At 48.1% G+C, this 19,016-nt stretch overlaps 1 protein-coding gene and 1 non-coding gene across 7 annotated transcripts; one reads left to right on the forward strand and one right to left on the reverse strand.

The window, feature by feature from the left end:
* Positions 1-54: 54 nt before the first annotated feature.
* Entrep3 (endosomal transmembrane epsin interactor 3) lies at positions 55-5,921 on the forward strand. 6 transcript variants are annotated; one of them, XM_003475608.5, is made up of 12 exons: positions 60-834; positions 1,044-1,100; positions 1,307-1,417; positions 1,524-1,643; positions 1,897-2,004; positions 2,466-2,641; positions 2,749-2,848; positions 3,145-3,214; positions 3,433-3,981; positions 4,673-4,741; positions 4,840-5,093; positions 5,181-5,921. In XM_003475608.5, the coding sequence occupies exons 1-12, from the start codon at positions 610-612 to the stop codon at positions 5,352-5,354; spliced, it is 2,013 nt and encodes a 670-aa protein (XP_003475656.1). In that variant the 5' UTR covers positions 60-609; the 3' UTR covers positions 5,355-5,921. The 6 variants fall into 6 exon arrangements, with proteins under 6 accessions (XP_063106475.1, XP_063106472.1, XP_003475656.1 ...); XM_005006152.4 differs by having other exon boundaries at positions 61-834; positions 2,469-2,641; XM_063250403.1 differs by having other exon boundaries at positions 656-834; positions 965-1,100.
* A 1,946-nt stretch (positions 5,922-7,867) lies between these two features.
* LOC111758560 (small nucleolar RNA SNORA2/SNORA34 family) lies at positions 7,868-8,004 on the reverse strand. The gene has a single exon (XR_002792733.1). It is a non-coding gene; the product is annotated as a small nucleolar RNA SNORA2/SNORA34 family (small nucleolar RNA).
* Positions 8,005-19,016: the final 11,012 nt, after the last annotated feature.

Raw genomic sequence — 19,016 nt, forward strand, 5'->3', positions numbered from 1 at the left:
GACTACAACTCCCGGGGTGCACCGCGCCGCGCTCCCCTCCCTGCACCCTGCCTACCCCACCCCCGTCTCTGTGCCTGACCTGCTGGGCCCGAGCCCAGAGAACGGAGCACAGTAACGTTGGAGCTGGGCGGGAGCTGGGCGGGCGAGGTGGGGCCGCGGCCTCCTCCCAGGCAGCCAGGATCTTGCTGCGCACTGGGGGGCGCCCCGACCGCGCCCCTCGAGTCTCCCAGCACCCCTTCCGGACCTTTTTCCACCCTCCCTGCTCAGCACTGCCCGCTCAGCTCTCTCTGGGACCAGCCCTTCTCGGCGCCCTTGTGCCCTAGGGAGATGCGATGAGCCCGTGCCCTCGCGTCCTCATCGCCACCCCAGGCACGGTGCCCGCCCAGTGCCCGTGGTGGGGAGGGAGCACTTCGCACTCCCTCCGTGACGCCCATCCCGTGGCTCTCACCTCAGCTGGAGTCCTTGGACTATGCCCCCAGGGACCCAGCCAGAGGGTGGGCTCTAGAACGACATGGGTGGAGGGGAGAAAGGACAGGGCCTTGAGTGCCTCTGAGATGCTCCTTAGCGTCAGAGGGTACCGAGCAAGGCGCAAGCAGCCAGGCAGCAGGCATGATGCCCTCGCCTAGCGACTCCATCCGCTCGCTAACCAGCCGGCCCAGCACCCGAGGGCTTACCCACCTTCGCCTCCATCGACCCTGGCTGCAGGCTTTACTCACCCTGGGACTGGCCCAGGTACTCCTAGGCATCCTGGTGGTAACCTTCAGCATGGTGGCCTCCTCAGTCACCACCACTGAGAGCATCAAGAGGTCCTGTCCTTCTTGGGCCGGGTTCTCGGTGAGTTGGGTGCACAGGGTACTCAGTGGTGGGTGGGAGAAGCTCCTGGGCCCCACCCCTCCTCGCCAGCTTCAAGCCCATATCCTTGCCTCGCCTTGCCTCCCTCATCTGTTCCTGTCCCTCCTGGCAGGCCTGGGTGCATCCTGTGGCAAGGGGCTTACTCAGGTGGCTCCCCTGCCAGGCTGAGCCTATCCCCACTCTGTCTCCAGCTGGCGTTCTCCGGGGTAGTTGGCATTGTGTCCTGGAAGCGGCCATTCACTATAGTGGTAGGTGCCAGGGTCCAGTACCCCCTGGGAGGCAGGTGCCCAGCACCAGAGAGGATGCCCACTGTGCCCTCAGGAAGGGAAGTGGCTTTCCAGTTGGTGCCAGGCAGGCACAGAAATGTCTATGGAGGTGTGGGGGGGGGGCTCCATCTGTGGCAGAGGGGTATGGATGCAGGTCTCAGCCCTGAGTTGGCACCCTCTTTCCCCAGATCTCTTTCTTCTCCTTGCTTTCGGTGCTCTGTGTCATGCTCAGCATGGCTGGCTCTGTTCTCTCATGTAAGAATGCTCAACTGGCCCGGGACTTCCGACAGTGCTCCATGGTGAGATATGAGGGGTGAGAGCTGGAAAGAACTGGTTGGGGGAGTTGTGCAGGACATTTGAGTTTGTCCTGATTGATGCTACCTCCCCCTCCCCATTCCCACACAGGATGGAAAGGTCTGTGTGTGTTGTCCCCCTGTTCCCCTACCCCGGCCCTGTCCAGAGCCAGGACAAGAACTGAAAATTTCCCCTAACTCCACCTGTGATGAAGCCCGAGGCGCCCTCAAAGTAAGTGGGCATCTCCCCCTTATCCTTCCCACTCCTTCCCCCATATTTTCCTGGTTCCCATCCTTCCCTTCTTCCTGGGATCCTCATAGGCCCAGAAAATGTGGTTTGGTTTTGTTTAAGGGACACTGGGGGTCAAGTCCAGGGCCTCACACATGCTAGCAAGCGTTCTACCACTGTGCTCTAGGGAAGCCCCAGGAATATGTGGGACATACACCTTCCCAGACCCCTGAGCCTCCCTTCTTCCCTGATGCAGAACCTGCTCTTCAGTGTCTGTGGGCTCACCATTTGTGCTGCCATAATCTGTACCCTCTCTGCTATAGTCTGCTGCATCCAAATCTTCTCTCTGGACCTCATGCATACGGTAAGAGGGGACCCAGAGGCAGGTAGTGTCAGCCAGGCATGAGAGGCCAGGGATGAGTGTGCTGGAACTGGGCCTGAAGGCCAGTGACCATAGGGCTGGCTTCTGGGCATCTGGGGCTAACTGTGTGATGATGCTAGTCTGGGCCACGAGAGGAGACTGTAGAGGGTAGGAATGTTAAAAAGTTAAAGTTAAAAAGTTAAAAAGACTCTAGATGAGGTAGGGATAAAGTGACAGAGAATACAGGTGGTGACTCTGGTAGGAGGAGCATTAAGGAGAAAGAATTTCTGGGTAGGCTCAGGGTGACAGGGTTAAGGAGGAGCTGGTTGTATGTGAGGGCAGGAACAGAACTGAAGTTTCTTAGAGGGGATTGGGCCCTAAAAAGTAGCATACATAAGAGAAGAGTATGGGGGGTAAGGAAGAATTGGACTCCCAGAAACCAGGCTTGACCTGCTTGCCCCCAGCAGCTGGCCCCTGAGCGCTCGATCTCAGGCCCCCTGGGGCCACTTACCTGTACATCCTCACCTCCGGCCCCTCTCCTGCACACCATGCTGGACTTGGAGGAATTTGTACCACCTGTGCCCCCACCGCCCTACTATCCCCCAGAGTATACCTGCAGCTCTGAGACAGATGCACAGAGGTGAGGCCAGGTGGGGTCCTGCAGGGGAACTAAGGAAGGGAGCTGGGCTGGGCCTGGAATGGTGGGAGCAGTTACTTTCCAGACTTTGATCTTCTCTCTCCTGCCAGCATCACATACAATGGCTCCATGGACAGCCCTGTGCCCTTATATCCTACTGATTGCCCTCCTTCTTACGAAGCTGTCATGGGCCTTCGAGGAGACAGCCAGGTGAGTACAGGGCCTGTTGTAGGCCAGGGAGCTGGGCAAAAGTCTGAACAAGCTGTTGTGGGTCAGGATAATGATAGTTCTTGTGATCTTTATAGTTCCACCACATCCTCTGTCATTTTTGATTTTCCCGAGAGCCCGGTGAGGTGGGTAGGACAGGCACTACGACTTCTGTGTTACACATGTGGGAAGTTAGCCAAGTGACAGAGCTAGTCTGGGATCTTAGAGTTCTGTCCAGAGCATATGAGTGGCCATGCCAGTATACAGGGCTGGACCTTTGATTCCCTTGTCTTCTGCAGGCCACTCTGTTTGATCCTCAGCTTCACGATGGCACCTGCATGTGTGAGCGAGTGGCTTCCATTGTGGATGGTGAGCAGAGAGCTGGGAGGAGGGGTGAATGAGGCAGGGATGCCAGGGACAGGAAGGCTGGGTGAGGGTCTCAGCTGATGACTTAGGGACAAAAGAGGGTTGTGGCTTCTCAGACCTGCCTGTCTCTTCTGAGACAAGCGGAGACAGACTGGCCAGAAGGTGGTGCTGCCTAGCTGGGGCATGCTGGCAGTGCTTTCAGCGCCCCCTGCTGCCCACAGTGTCCATGGACAGCGGGTCTCTGGTGCTGTCCGCCATCGGCGACCTCCCGGGAGGTTCCAGTCCGTCCGAGGATTCTTGCCTGCTGGAGTTGCAGGGTTCCGTGCGCTCCGTCGATTACGTGCTCTTCCGCTCCATCCAGCGCAGCCGCGCCGGCTATTGCCTCAGCCTGGACTGCGGCCTGCGGGGCCCCTTTGAGGAGAGCCCCCTGCCTCGGCGACCGCCGCGCGCCGCGCGCTCCTATTCCTGCTCCGCCCCCGAGGCCCCGCCAGCACTGGGCGCCCCCACGGCCGCACGCAGCTGCCACCGGCTGGAGGGCTGGCCGCCCTGGGTGGGGCCCTGCTTCCCCGAGTTGAGGCGGCGGGTCCCGCGGGCAGGCAGCCGCCCTGCAGCCGCCCCACCCGCTCGAGCCCCGGCGCGACGCTTCAGTGACAGCTCAGGTTCCCTCACCCCGCCCGGGCACCAGTCACCTTGCCCGGCTACCCCAGCCCCGCTGCTGCTGCTGCCGCGGTCCCACAGTGACCCGGGCATCACCACTTACAGCGACACTGGTGAGTGCCCCACTGCAGTTCTGGGGATCATGGACACCGCCAGGATTTGGGCCCTGCTGAGATCCCTAAGGAAGAGAGAGAGTGACTCCTGCTGTACCCTTCCCAGAGAGGCTGTCCATTGCTTAGTGACCACAAAGGACTTTTTTCACCCCCTCTTTTGGGACAGGCGGTTAAACACAGGCCTTCATTCTTGCTGAGTTACATTCTCAGCCATTTATAATTTTTTTCACTTGGAGACTAGATTTTGCTAAGTCATTAAATTGCCCAGTTTGGGCTCAAACTCAGGATCCTCTTGCCTCAGCCTCCCAGAATACTGGGATTACAGGTGTGGGTGAGGATTTGGTATATCAGTTTCTTACCTGTAAAACAGGTATAAAAACAGCATTTCAAACAAAAGTGCTATAGAATTGCTGAGAGAAAAGATAATACTAGTCAAATAGACTGAAGGTGCCCAGCCTCGTCCGACCTGGGAAGCTAAGCAGGGCCCCAGGTGGTTGGTGCCTAGGAAGCAGATAATGCCAAATGACACACAAGCTCCTCGGCAATGATGGTGGTGTAATGTCAGCAGCACTGACATTGTACCATCTAGGGACTGGCTGATGCAGCCAGACATAATTAATGGTCCTCTGATTATGGGAGAGCACATGTGTCCAGCGTGTCCGCATTCAGTCCCTGTCGTTCTCCTCCTCAGCTGACTTCAGGGACCTTTATACCAAAGTGCTTGAGGAAGAAGCTGCTTCCATTTCCTCTGCAGATACAGGTCAGCCATGTAGTTGGCAACTGGGGTAGAGGGTAGGGGACACAACCTAGTCCTCATGTACCCCCACATTCCACTCTGCTCTTGCTGTTTCTCTTCAGGGCTCTGTTCTGAAGCCTGCCTCTTCCGCCTGGCCCCCTGCCCTTCCCCCAAGTTGCTCCGTGCCCGATCAGCCGAGAAGCGGCGCCCTGTGCCCACCTTCCGTAAATTTGCCTTGCCCTCGGGCCCTGCACCCGCCCACTCTCTGGGGGACCTGAAAGGAAACTGGCCAGGCCGGGGCCTGGTCACTCGTTTCCTTCAGATGTCCAAGAAGTCACCAGATCCCACTGGGATGGGAGCCCATGGACATAAGCAGGTAGATACTCTATTCAGGGAAAGATCCCTGGGAACTCCTAGAGCTTCAGAATAGGCCACTCCACACCGTCTTCTGTGTTTCCTCCAGGTGCCCCGGAGCCCTTGGGGCCGGCTGGGCCGAGAGAGCCTCCACCTCCGAAGCTGTGGTGATCTGAGCTCAGGCTCCTCACTGCGGCGTCTCCTGTCAGGCCGGAGGCTGGAGCGTGGAACTCGCCCCCACAGCCTCAGCCTCAGTGGGGGCGGCCGGGAGACTGGACTCTGACCTGGGCTTCTGGTCACACCGAACAGATCCACATGAACGCTGGGGCCATGGCACCATCTGGGTAGGACCACATTCCCCAGCGGTCCTAGCTGGCTCACAAAGAAACTTGCTGTGTGTACCCGCAAAGTGCCCCTTCCCTCCTACCCTTGGAGGCCTCTGCTGCTTTCTGCCCCTCTGGACTGAGATTGCATCTGTCCTGTGACAGCTTCTGTCCTATGCTATGCGGGCTATGGGGGAGATGCCCCACTTACAGTGTGGGAGCAGGAAAAGCATTGAACTCTCTCCAGTTGGAGAGTGGCTGTTTGTGTTCTCAGGAGCATGCTGGACAGGTAATGCACGTCTAGACATCTAAGTCCAGGAGCATTTGTGCCTGTGCAGTGGGGCGATGAGGCAGGCGTGAAAAGAATCAGAGAAATCCAGGTGGCCTCAGCTCTGCCACTTCTAGCTGCATGACCTTGGGCAAATTATTTAACCTCATTTGCCCGATCAGTAAAACATTGTGAAGATGACTGTTTGTAAAGCTCTTAACATACTAAGTAAGCCTTCAATAAATTTCAGTTTCCCTTCTTTGCTAGACACTTCCTTTTTTTAATATGGGGAGATTGACACCTGGCTCCAACTCCAATTAGCTGCAGACATTTCATTCCTGTAGTGAAATGTGACATGAAAATCTTTTCATAAGATAGTTCTCCTAAATTAACATAATTTGTTTCTTAGAAAAGTCCCTGAAACACTCCCAAGGTCTGTTCAGTTTCCTGCATTTTCCACTCTAACCTCCTAAATAAATATGGGCTATCCAGAAATATCCCCATCTTAGCCACTAGAGTCTGTGAACTCTGCAAAGAGTTTTGATCCTCCCGGAGCCCTGAAATAAATAACTAAATAAATAAACAAGGGGAGATCTACCTGAGCAGCCTAGGGTGGCCTGGAACTTGCAGTCTTCCTACATCAGCCTCCTGAGTAGCTGGGGTATGCCACCACAACTGGCTTCTGGACTTTTTAAATTTTTATTTGTTTATTTTGAGATAGGGTCTTGCTGTTTTCCAAACTGATCTCAAAATTGTGGTAATCCTGCCTCAGCCTCCTGGTGCTGGAATTACAGGTGTGGACCACTTGGCCCAGTTCTGTTGGATTTTTTTTTTTTTTTTCTTTAAACCAGGGATCAAACTCACAACCTTGCACTCACCAGGAAGATGCTTACACCACTGAGCTAAATCCCCAGCCATCTCTTGGACTTTTTTAAACACATTTTTTTGGTGTTTTGAGGCAGAGTCTGGCTATGTAGTTCAGACTAGCCTTGAACTCAGTGTGTAGCCCAAGCTGGCCTCAAATTTGCTGCAGTCCTCCTGCCTTAGCTGCCTGAGTACTGGGATTATAGACATTTTTCGAACACATAGGTTTTTCCTGGACTTTTTTTTGCGGGGTGGGGGAGTGTGCCAGGGATCGAACTCATGATCTTACGCAAGCCAGACAGGTGCTTGTGTGGAAGAGCTAAATCTCTGGCATTTCTCCTGGACTTTCAAAGAAAACTCAAGATGCTATTTCCAAAAACCACATTATATCTGCTGCTTAGCATAGCAGAAGATTTCCTCTCTTCTTCCTCTCCACCTTTTTTTTTTTTTTTTTTTTTGGAACTAGGACTGGAACTCAGGACCTCACACTTGGCAAGCAGCTGTCACCTCCTCTCCACCCATGCACCTCTGTTCTCTCCTCACCCACTGACGTCAGGCTTCTCCCGGTATTACTGTTACTACCAGTACTCCTCCTTCCTCTCCTTTTTTTTGGTCTGAGACAGGGTCATCTTGCTATATATTTCAATCCGATTTTTAACCTTCTGTGTAGCCAATGTGACCCTCTTGCTTCAGCTTCCCTAGTGCTAGGATCACCACTGTGTCCCACCACACCAGGCTAGCCACTGCTTTGGACAGTTTCCAGTGATACTTTCTCTACCTATATCTCACTTGACCCCAAGACAGCAATTAATCCTGATAATCATGATTTTTCGTCTTAAATTTTCCCTTTTCTTGTCTTTTAAAATATCACATTTGTTCTGATACTTTAACCTTCTGGATCTCCTTTAACAGCTTTTACACGCTAGACTGCTGAACACAACAGTCCCCAGGGTTCTCTCTAAGGCACTTTTTTCCCCCTTAAAACAGGGTCTCATTATGTAGTTAAACTGGCCATGAACTCACTGTGTGTAGCCCAGGCTGGTCTCAGATTCTCAGCTATCCTCCTGCCTCGGCCTCCTCAGAACTAGGCTTATAGCTGTGCACCACTTTACGTGGTTTACATCCTGTTTTTCTACCTCTTTATGTTGCTGGCTCTGCCGAGATCCATGTATTTATTGTTTTTGTTTGTTTTGTTTTTTGGGACAAGGTCTCCTGTGCAGTTCAGCCTGGCCTTGAACTCACTGTATAGCCCAAGTTGGCCTCACTGGGACAGGTTCTGGACACTAAAGTCTTGAAACTCTCAAAATTACAGCAGTTCTCATGCCTCAACCCAAGGTGGTGGGGTCATTCTTTCTAATGAACTGACCATTTCACTGCCCAAGTTCTGAAATGGCCAACAGACCATAGAAAGACATCTCTTGAGGCTCCTGCTTGAAACCAACAGTGTCAGGAAGCTGCCGGCCTTGATTCAGGGCCAGTGGACTCACTTTGTAGCCCAGGTTGGTCTCAAATTTGCAATGATTCTCCTGTCTCAGCCTCCTGAGTGCTGAGATTACAGGAGTATACCACCATGCCTGGCTCCACACAGAAATTCTTTAAACAAATTTTTTGTTTTGATTATTTTTTAAGATAGATTCTTTTTTTTTTTTTTTTTTTTTTTTTTTTTTTTGCCTTTTTCCTTTTTATCAGTACCGGGGATCGAACTCATGACTGCCTGGTTGCAAGGCAGGCGCTTATGCCACTGAGCTAAATCCCCAGCCCCTTTTTATTTTATTTTATTTATTTTTTAGATTCTTGATATATAATCCAGCTGGTCTTGAACTCACTGTATAACTCAGGCTTTACTAACAGTGATCCTCTTGCCTCAGCCTCCTGAATGCTGGGATTCTAAATGTAGGACACCATGTCCAGCAGCAATCCAAATTCAAATGCATCTATATTTGCCACCTCCTTTCTACCTGGTTCAGGCTACTACCCTCTCTGCAATCTCTGAATTAGTCTATTTGCACTCCTTGTTAACACTTCATTCTCCACTTCTCAAGAGATGATGAATAATGTTCTATGAAGGCTCTGCATAAATCTGTTGGCTTCCCATTATATTTAAAGTAATCTCCAACCTGGGCCACACTGATGCCAATCTGTCTCCAAACCCCAGGACCTTTGCACTTGTGCTGTTTCCCAAGTTTGGAACACTTTTCCTTGTAACTGGTGGATTCACCTAAGTTGAGCCTTAGCTCCAATCTCACTGTGTGAGCATCCAAACCTGTCCCAGTCTATCATCATCACTTATCACAATGCATTGAGCTCAGACTCAGGGCCTCAGGCACCTAAGACTCCCGGGCACAGGCCTGGCTTGTTGTTTTGACCACTTAGTACTATTTAAAATTATTTTGTGAAGAACACTGATTTTATGCAATGATGTGTTACTAGATTCTAGAATTGAAAAGCCACCTAGACAGTTAAAAATAATCTTTTTATTTATTTGTGCTGTCCCATAGAATATAAGTTGCCAAGAGCAGGGACCTGGGCACCACTAGATCTAAAACACAGGAAGATGTTAAGTGTCAACAGACACTTAAATTTCTATAATGGCTGTGTGGGGTGTAAAAAGCTTCAGGATCTGAGTAGTGCACACCTGTAATCCCAGCACACGGGACACTGAGGCAGGATCACTGTGAGTTCGAACCCAGCTGTAGCTACATAGCGAGATCCTGTTTTTTTTTTTAAAAAAAAAAAAAGAGACAGAGAAAGAAAGCAGAAAAGAAAAGCCTCAGGACCCTCTGATTGTGAGAACACCGTAATTAATGCCTTACAGATAAGGGGAGGGGGAGTAGTATTGTCCAGAGATGGCGGCAGCCTGCAAAGCTTCTTGAATAATTCGCCATAACAAAAATACAGCCTCAGGAAAGGCTGGGTCGCAGCCAAAATGACTAAACAAGATAGAGAAGGTGGACACCAAGCTTCCCACTGGGACAGGTTCTGGACACTAAAGTCTTGAAACTCTCTAACTAAGGAAACTTCTTGCTCAGTTTCGGTGGGCTGGAGTCACGGAGACAATTCAATCCACTTTACCGGGTCCCTTCTTGTCAACCGACTCAGTCTTTCGTAGTGCAGATCACAAATATTCTTTCCCTCCCATTGGGCTGTAACTGGTGAGGGAAAATTGTTCGTCTCCAGAAGGACCAATGAGAAGTGCAGAAGGGTCCTGACTCCCGCCTCCGGGGAAGCATCAACCGCCCTTTCCGAGAAGGATCCGGCCTCGCCCGGGCTGCTGGTGTGCGGCTGCGCATTTTGGTGCTGCTGCTGAACTCCCTGGCCGCCTGCCTTAGGAGCAGCTTCTCGCCCCGCCTTCTCGCCTTGCGCCTGCTATGGGATTTCCTTTGGCCTCGGGTTGGGGCTGCTGTTTCACTACGCCGATGGTAGGCGGAATGGAGATTGTGTCCCTTAGTTCTTTTTTTTTTTTTGTACTACGAATCGAACTCACGTCCTCACGCTTGCCAGGCAGGCGCTTATGCCCCTGAGCTAAATCCCCAGCCCCCCGTTACGCTTTGGTTCTTAAATGCTCCCCGCTCTACGTTTGTGCTTAACATTTTCGTCGTCGTTGTTATTAGTATTGCAGGGATAGTCTTATTTTACTAACAAAAAAGAAGTGATAAAATCAAATCCTATGCAGTTCCTTTTTTAAAGAGTGGAGGGGAAAGTTTATATAGTTCATACATTCTTGAGTCACTCGACAAACGTTCACTGAGTGCTGGCTCAAGCCAGGCACTGTGCCAGTCCTGAGAGTACAGCAGGGACATACTGGTCCCAATCCTACCCGCGTAAGCTCAGGGAGGGCAGTGGGCAACTGAATTTGCAGGTCACTATTGCAGGGTTCATGAGCTGAGCACTAGATCAGACATTAAATCCTTTGTATATGCTTATACTTGTGATCAGAGTAGTCAAAGAGATGGGAAGGCTGTGTGCCTGTGTTAGGAGGGTATGTGTGTGTAAAGGAGATTTTTTTCTTTTGTTCTTTTGAGACAGAGTCTTGCTATGTAGTTCAGGCTAGCATCGATGCTAGTCTGTCTGCATTTGATTGCTACCCCATAGGCAGAATGATCTTAACATAAATCTGATCTTGTCGCCTCCTTGCACCAGCTCTCCAGTGAATTCCCATCTTGGTGCAGAGTTTACAGTCCTTTACTGTGGCCACCCAGGCCCCACAGAGTCTCAAGTCCAGACTTCCTACCACCACCCTACCCTGCCACTCCAGCACTTTCTGCCCTTCCGATTGATTTCTTTCATAGCTATCACAACTGAACTGTGCTTGGGGTGTGGATGGACGTGTGTGTGTGTGTGTGTGTGTGTGTGTGTGTGTGTGTGTGTGTGTGCGCATGTGTGTGTGGTGCTGGGGATTGAACTCAGAGCCTTTGCTCTGAACTACATTCCCAGGGACCACAACCTACCTCTTTAAGACAGAGTCTCACTACATTTCTGAGTTGTCCAAGCTGGGCTGAACTTGTGATCCTCCTGCCTCAGCTTCCCAGAGGACTTTAAGCCTGAACCACTGCCTCTATCTTGAAATTATGGTTTTTTGCCCACTCGCCCCTTTAGAACATAATCGTAACATGCCAGGAATTTATCTTATTTGTGGCTGTGTCCCTAGGATCTGGAAGGAGGCCTTGTGTACAATAGATACCTAAGTAAGGTTTGCTTGGTGTGTGGGCCTGAGAGTGCCTAGCAAGGGTGCTGCCACTGAGCCCTTCATGATGAATAGTTACTTTTCTTCTGGAGGGGAGAAGAGATGAGGGTGTAGTGTAGTGGTGGCCAAGGGCTTGCTTAGCATGCCTGAGGCCCTGGGCTTACTCTCCCAGGGGGAAAAAAGCAGAAAATGTTGAGGGCACAGTAGAGGGGACAGCAGGGACGAGATGCAGTGTGGCCTTGGAGAGGAGGCGACTACAAATGGAAAGAGAGGGGCTGGGGATTTAGCTCAGCGGCATAAGCGCCTGCCTTGAAAGCAGGCAGTCGTGAGTTTGAACCCTGGTACTGATAAAAACGAAAAAGCAAAAACAAACAAACAAACAAAAAACAAATGGAAAGGGGAAAAAAGAGGAAGGGCAAGGATACTAGCTCCCAGTCCCTCTTACATACAGTATGGAGTGGGAGGTTTGAGGGGGTGAGTGATGCTTTCGGAATTTGAGTTTTAGTTGGATAATTCAGGCTGGGGATTTAGCTCAGTGGCGTAAGTGCCTGCCTTGCAAGCAGGCAGTCGTGAGTTCGATCCCCGGTACCGATAATAAAAATAAATAAATAAATAAATAAAAAGCAAAAAGACAAAAAAAAGTTGGATAATTCAACAATTCTTTTTCTTTTCTCTCTGTGTGCATGGTGTATACAGCGTGTGTACAGTGTTTGCAGTGTGTGTAGTGTATATGGGATGTGTGGGGTGTGGGAGTCGGGAACTAAGCGCTTTGGTGTTCTAAGGGAGAAATAATGGGGAGAAGGCAGAGTAGGGCTCCATCTGGTCCTGGAGGAAGGGATTCTACCTGTGGAGGAGGATGGGAGGCAGATCACATTTGGCTGGGGGAACGAGGAGAGGTTGATCTCATGTGGGGCAAAAAGCCTAAAACGCCCAGAGGCACGCTCTGGAAGGCCACTCTGGCAGACAAGACAGAGTGGAGCTGGGCACAGCAGTATAGAGCTGTGATCCCAGCGATTTAGGAGGCTGAATTAAGAGGCTTGCAAGTTAGAGCCCAGGCTGAGAAATTTAGGGAGACTTTGTCTTGAAAGAGGAGTTGCTTCGGGGAGAGGAGCAACTGAGTGTCAACTGAGCTTAAAGGTCATCATACAGGACGTACAGGACAGGAGCTTCACTAGGAAGATCCTAGTGGCCAGGGCAAGATTGGTTATGCACTGCAGGAGGGTCATATGGTGTAAGAGGATGTTTGCTGTAAAGGACATTATTGCATGCACCATTCCACACGGCAACGCTTGAGGAAAAAGTGTTCTTGGTAATGAAGAAACAGGCTCTGAAAGGTTAGGCATTGTAGCTTTTTTTTTTTTTTAATATAGGGAATCAAACTCAGGACCTCACACTTGCCAGGCAGGTGCTGGGCCACAGCGCTAAATCCCTGGCCCTTAGGCTTCCTATCTAATGAGCACTGCAGCAAGGACCGCAAGGCTGTGTGAGTCCTGTGGTGCCCAGCCAGGCTGATGCCCCGCATGTTTCCCTTCTGTGAGGGGACAAGAGAAATGGAATGGTGAGTGTCAGGAATAAGGATGGGTAGAGGTTTAGACAGAAGACTCCTTTGACTACCCAGAATAAAAGGGGCCAAATAACAGTGACAACAGTAATTCCTGCCATCTAATCAGACTCCTGGCTGGAGCACAATTGTGATCCTAAATACCTGGGAGGCTAAGATAAGAGGGTTGCAAGTCCGAGGCCACCAGTTGCTGGAGATCTTTACAAAGGGGCTCTGAACAGGATTTAAAATTAACTAATTGGCTTTCTATGTTTATCTGTGTGTCTGTCCTAGGCCTAGGCTCCTTGCCTGGCAACAGGAGCTGATTCATAGTAAGTGAACCTCTATGAATCACTGGTCCTGGCTGAGGCCTGTAGTGGCCTGTGAGGCCAGAGATACCTCAAAGGGCACGATAAGGCCACGGCTGCAGACACTTGGCTCAAACATCAATTAAGTAGATAGAGACTGCAGGTGCAGGAATTATTCCTACAGTCTCACTCCTACCACGTCATCATGATAAGGTGGTTCTCCTAAATTGACATGATTCATTACTTGGGGATGTCCTTGAAGTGACTCCCAAGGTCCTGCTCATTGCCTGCGTTTTCCTCAGTTTCCCCGCCCCTTGTTGTTGGACCTAATAAATATGAGTGATCCAGAGAAGTCTTTGTCTTAGCCCTCAGAGTCTTGAGCTCAGCTAAAGGGTTTTGACCTCCTGGAACCCTAAAATCACACCACTTGTCTCATTTTATTTAAGCCTTCGCCGTACACTCGTTTGGGAGATTGGGGATCTAAGTCAGGACCTGATAACTGGACAAAATTTACAAGGCTCTGTCTCAAGTAAAAAGGGCCAGGGTGCCATTTTCAGTGTTCAAGTATTTGCCTAACAAGTATAAGATCCTTTTTCTAATCTCCTATACCAGAAGCCAGGTAAGGTGGTACACATCTGTAATTCCAGAATTTGAGAGACTGAGGCGGGAGGATCACCATGAGTTCAAAATCAGTTTGGGCTACATGGTGAGTTCAAGGACAGCCTGAACTACATAGCGAGACTCTGTCTGAAAAAACCACAATCAGCCAGGGATTTAGCTCAGCGGCTCAAGCATTTGCCTGGTAAGTACAAGGTTGTGAGTTCAATCCTCAGTACCAAAAAAAAAAAAAAAAAAAAAAAACAACCAACAACAACAACAAAAAAAACAATTCCCAGAAACAGAAAGAAAAAATTCCTGCCATTTCTGTGGAACCTTAAAATTCACAAAATAAGGGGCTGGGGGTTTAGCTCAGCGGCATAAGCGCCTGCCTTGAAAGCAGGCAGTCATGGGTTGGGGATTTAGCTCAGCGGCATAAGCACCTGCCTTGCAAGCAGGCGGTCGTGAGTTCGATCCCCGGTACCGATAAAAATGAAAAAGACAAAAAAAAAAAAAAAAAAAAAGAAAAAAAAAGAAAGCAGGCAGTCGTGAGTTCGATCCCCGGTACCGATAAAAATGAAAAAGACAAAAAAAAAAAAAAAAAAAAAAGAAAAAAAAAAGAAAGCAGGCAGTCGTGAGTTCGATCCCCGGTACCGATAAAAAGGAAAAAGACAAAAAAAAAAAAAAAATTCACAAAATACCTTCCCAACATATTATCACCAGCTCTGAGCCCCTTATACCCCTACACAGAAGGCTCAAAGCAGGGTACCAAGTATTCAGTACTGAATTTTTGTTTTGTATACCCTAGTTCTGTTTTTCCTTTAGGTCTTGCTTGGATTAATAACTTCATTCAGAGTTAATATCACTTCCTGAAGTTCAGACCACACTAAGGACAAGCAGGACCGTAGATACTGGGGATTGCTTTGTAGCTTCATTCATTCATTCATTCAACAAACATTTCTTTCTTGAGCATTTCTTTCCATACTTGTGCCGGGGAAAAGAGCATTAGGATTAAAAAATGAGGTACCATTAAAAGCCCATATGCTGCATTAAAAAAATTAGGCACCAGGAAATTTGCTTTTTACAAGTATTACAGTCTTTTTAGCCTTTAAGGAAGGCTAAAAATATGTCCCTGAAACACATGGGAGACTGTTATGACCTAATGGTTCAGATCCCCTGTGACTTTAGCTTAGCACAGATAGGAATCTAGGTGTGGCCCTGCCTCCTTTAGCTCCCTGAGTCTCAGTTGTCACACTTGTAACATGGACTTGGCAGGTTAGTACACATAATAAGCACTCATCAAAGCCTGGCTGTGTGCTAGACATGGTAGTATGCCCTGTAATCCCAGATACTCCAGAGGCTGAGGCAGGAGGATGGCAACTTCAAGGCCAGTTTAGTGAGACTGTGTCACAAAAAAAATAAAAAAGGGGGGCTGGGGATTTAGCTCAGCGGCATAAGCGCCTGCCTTGCAAGCAGGCAGTCATGAGTTCGATCCCTGGTACCGATAAAAACGAAAAAGACCAAAATAAATAAATAAAAAATAAAAATAAAAAAGGAGTTGTAGCTCCATAGCAGGGTGTTTGTCTAGTATGCAAGAGGCCCTGGGTTCAATCCCTAACGCAGGAAAAATAATATTTTTGCTGTTTTATCTCAAGAAAAATGAGAATCCAGTATTTGAGGTGCAAGTACCTTTTTTTTTTTTTTTTAATTTTGAGACAGAGGCTCTTCTGTGCAGTTCAGGCTGGCTCTGAACTTACTATATAGCCCAGGCTGGTCTAGTACTCACAGCAATCTTCCTGCCTCAGCCTCGAGAGTGCTGGAATTACAGGCATGTGCTGCCACATCTGACTTTTGAGTACAAGTAGCTTGCATTTGAACTCAGCTATGCAGTGAACATTTGGTTACTGTTACTCTTCTATGGTTGGTGAAATAGGGCTGAAGACACAGTTCAAGGTTAGAGCATTTGCCTAGCATGCATGAAACCCTGGGTTTGATCATAGCACCTCCTTCTCCCCCTGTATGGGACCAAAGGGTCATGTAGGAGAAGAGGGTCATTTTTTGTTGTTAATTAATTAATTAATTTTTGTACTGGGAATTGAACCTACAACCTTACACTTACCAGACAGGCCCTTATGCCACTGAGCTAAATCCCCAGCCCAAGAGGGTCATTTTAAAAAATTAATTAAATTTATCGGTACATTTTATTTTTAAAAAATCTTAAAAGATTTTTGGTACTGGAAATTGAACTCAGAATCTTATGCTTGCCAGTTAGGCACTGTGCCACTGAGCTGTATCCTTGGCCCTTCGTGGTACATTTTATTTTTTATTTTTCTTTAACCCTAAAATTCCATGTTTATTATAAAGGTCATATTGGTTCATTTTAGATATGCATAATGACACAATGACCACATTCATCATGAAGAACTTGTACCTGTACATGTTACATCTTGCTTCTTTTTTCCCATTCACCTCCCTTCCCTTCAATCTTTCTTCTCTTTTCTAGCTACAAAAGTTTTGTTCTCATTTTTTCCTTGTTTTATTATTTTTCTTTCCCCCTCTGCCCTCACTAGTTCCCCTTCCCATTTGAACATTTTTGTCCTATTTCACAATATCTCATATATTTTGATCCTTATTTACACTTTTGGTTTCTCACACTAGAGATACTATATGGTATTTATATATGTGTGATTTATTTCACTTAAGAGTATGGTCTTGGCCTGGGATTTAGCTCAGTAGCAAAAGTGCCTGTCTGGCAAGCTTGAGGCTGTGAGTTCGATTCCTGGTACCTAAAAATAAAAATGACGGGGCTGGGGATTTAGCTTAGCGGCATAAGCGCCTTCCTTGCAAGTGTGTGGTTATGAATTCAATCCGTGGTACTGATAAGAAAAAGACAAGGGGCTGGAGATTTAGCTCAGGGGCATAAGCACCTGCCTTCCAAGCAGGCAGTCGTGAGTTCGATCCCCGGTACCGATAAAAAAGAAAAAGACAAAAAAATGACAAAAGAAAAAAGTATGGTCTTGAGGTCCATCCATTTACCTAGAAATGTCTCAAGTTTTATCCTTCTTGTTGGTTAAGTAGTACTCCATTATATAAAAGAATCACTTTTTTTTTTTATACCAGAGATCAAGCTCACAACCTCACACTTGCCAAGGCAGGTGCTTATGCCACTGAGCTAAACCCCTGGCCCCTAAGAATCACATCTTTTTTTTTGAGACAGGGTCTCACAATGCAGTTCAGGCTGGCTTTGAGCTCACTTTGTAGATCAGGCTGGTCTCGAACTCGAAACGACGCTCCTGCCTCAGCCTCCCAAGTGCTGGGATTACAGGTATGAGCCACCACAACTGGCCAAGAATCACATCTTTATTCATTCATCTGTTAATGAACATTTGGGCTGTTTCCAAGATTTAGCTATTACAAATTGTGCCACTATAAACATGGTTGCACATATATTGTTATTGTACAATGCTTTTAATTCTCTCGGGAAGATACCAAGAAGAGGAATAGCTGGGCCAAATGAAACCTTTAGTCCTAGTTTTTTGAGGAATCGCCATGCTTATTTCCACAGTGGTTGTACCAGTCTGCACTCCTACCAGCACTGGTCAAGGGTTCCTTTTTCCTCATAGCCCCTCCAGCATTTGTTATTGGTTGATTTCTGTGTTTTGTTTTCTAATACTGTAATATTATTATGTTGTTTTTGGGTTTTTTTTTTTTTTTTTGGTACCGGGGATCAAACTCACAACCTCACGCTTGCCAGACAGGTGCTTATGCTCCTGAGCTAATTCCGAGCCCCTGTGTGTTTTGTTTTCTGAGACAAAGTCTTCATATGTTGTTCAGGCTGGTCCTGAAATGACTTTGTAGCCCCAACTGGCCTGAACCTCGTAGTGATCCTCCCGTCTCAGGTTTCCAAGGAGAGTAGGGTCATTTTTGGTTCCATAATCAAGGAGTGGGATGTCCTCAGATCAGAAAACAGACACTGAAAGGTCAGGTTCAGTGCTGGGCCTGTAGGATACAACTATAATCCCAACACTCTGGGAAGCTGAGGCAGGAGTGTCACTGGGAGGTTGAGGCCAGCCTTGGCTACATAGTGAGTTTAAGGTCAGCCTACAGTACATGATGAGAATCTGTCTCAAAGGAAAGAAAGAAAGAAAGAGAAAGAAAGAAAGGGAAAAAGAAAAAAAAGAAAGAGAAGAGAAAAGAAAAAAGATGGTAGGGGATGGTGACTATAACCATAGCTCAGCCTGGGTTCAATCTCAGGAATAGTGAGTTGACCCATTATGCCATCCCCACCCCCTACATAAAGAGAAAATTCAAGAAAGACAAGTCTTGGGTTAACTGTTCCTTTAGTGCGTGTGTGCTGGTCAGTCTTCCTGTGTAGCTCAGGCTGACCTTTATCTCAAAGTGCTTCGCCTGCTCCAGCCTCCAAGTGCTGGGATTGAGGCCACCATGCCCAGCTCTTTTTTTCCTCTTCAGAGACAGGTTGAAGATAGCCTCAAACTTTTTGTTTTCTTTAATAGGCATTGAATTTAAGGTCTTTATACTGACCTATATTTCCTAGTCCTGAAAAGGCTATTATTTTATTATTATTTTTAAAATTTTGAGACAGGGTCTCACAAAGTTGCTGAATCGCCCAGGCTGGGCTTGAATTTGCAATCTTCCTGTTTCAGCCTCCCAGGGATTACAAACTGGCTAGACTGGGCTCAGTTTTTCAGTCCTTCTTCCTCAGTCCTTCTCCCCATATTCTGGGATTACAGGTTCGTCTGTGCCACAATGCTTAGTTTCCTTTTTTTTTTTTTTTTCTGTATGGGGATTGAATCCGGCGCAAGTGCTCTATTACCAAGAGAGTACCGAGAGCTACATTCCTCAGCCCTAGCTAAGTTTTTAAAAAAGCACTGGACAGCTGCTTGTGGTTGCTCACACCTGTAATCCCAGTGCTCAGAAGGCTGAGGCAAGAGGATTCTTGCAAGTTCAAAGGTCAGCCTGAACTACATAGAAGAGCGTGTTGCAAAAACAAATATAATGGGCTGGAGATTTAGCTCAGTGGCATAAGCACCTGCCTTGCAAGCAGGCGGTCGTGTGTTCAATCCTCGGTACTGATAAATAAATAAATAAAAAATAAATAAAGGCTTAAAATAAAAAGAACTATAAATATCTTTTTTTTTTTTTTTTTTTTGTCTTTTTCCTTTTTATCGGTACCGGGGATCGAACTCACAACTGCCTGCTTGGAAGGCAGGTGCTTATGCTGCTGAGCTAAATCCCCAGCCCCTATAAATATCTTTTTAAAAAAGAAAAGTACAATCATTTAAGAGATCATTATTGGGGGCTGGGGATTTAGCTCAGCGGCATAAGTGCTTGCCTTGCAAG

The sequence above is a fragment of the Cavia porcellus genome, unplaced genomic scaffold (genome assembly GCF_034190915.1).
Source record: "Cavia porcellus strain 051 isolate PalLab524CR breed Dunkin Hartley unplaced genomic scaffold, mCavPor4.1 scaffold_6, whole genome shotgun sequence".
Lineage (NCBI taxonomy): Eukaryota > Metazoa > Chordata > Mammalia > Rodentia > Caviidae > Cavia > Cavia porcellus.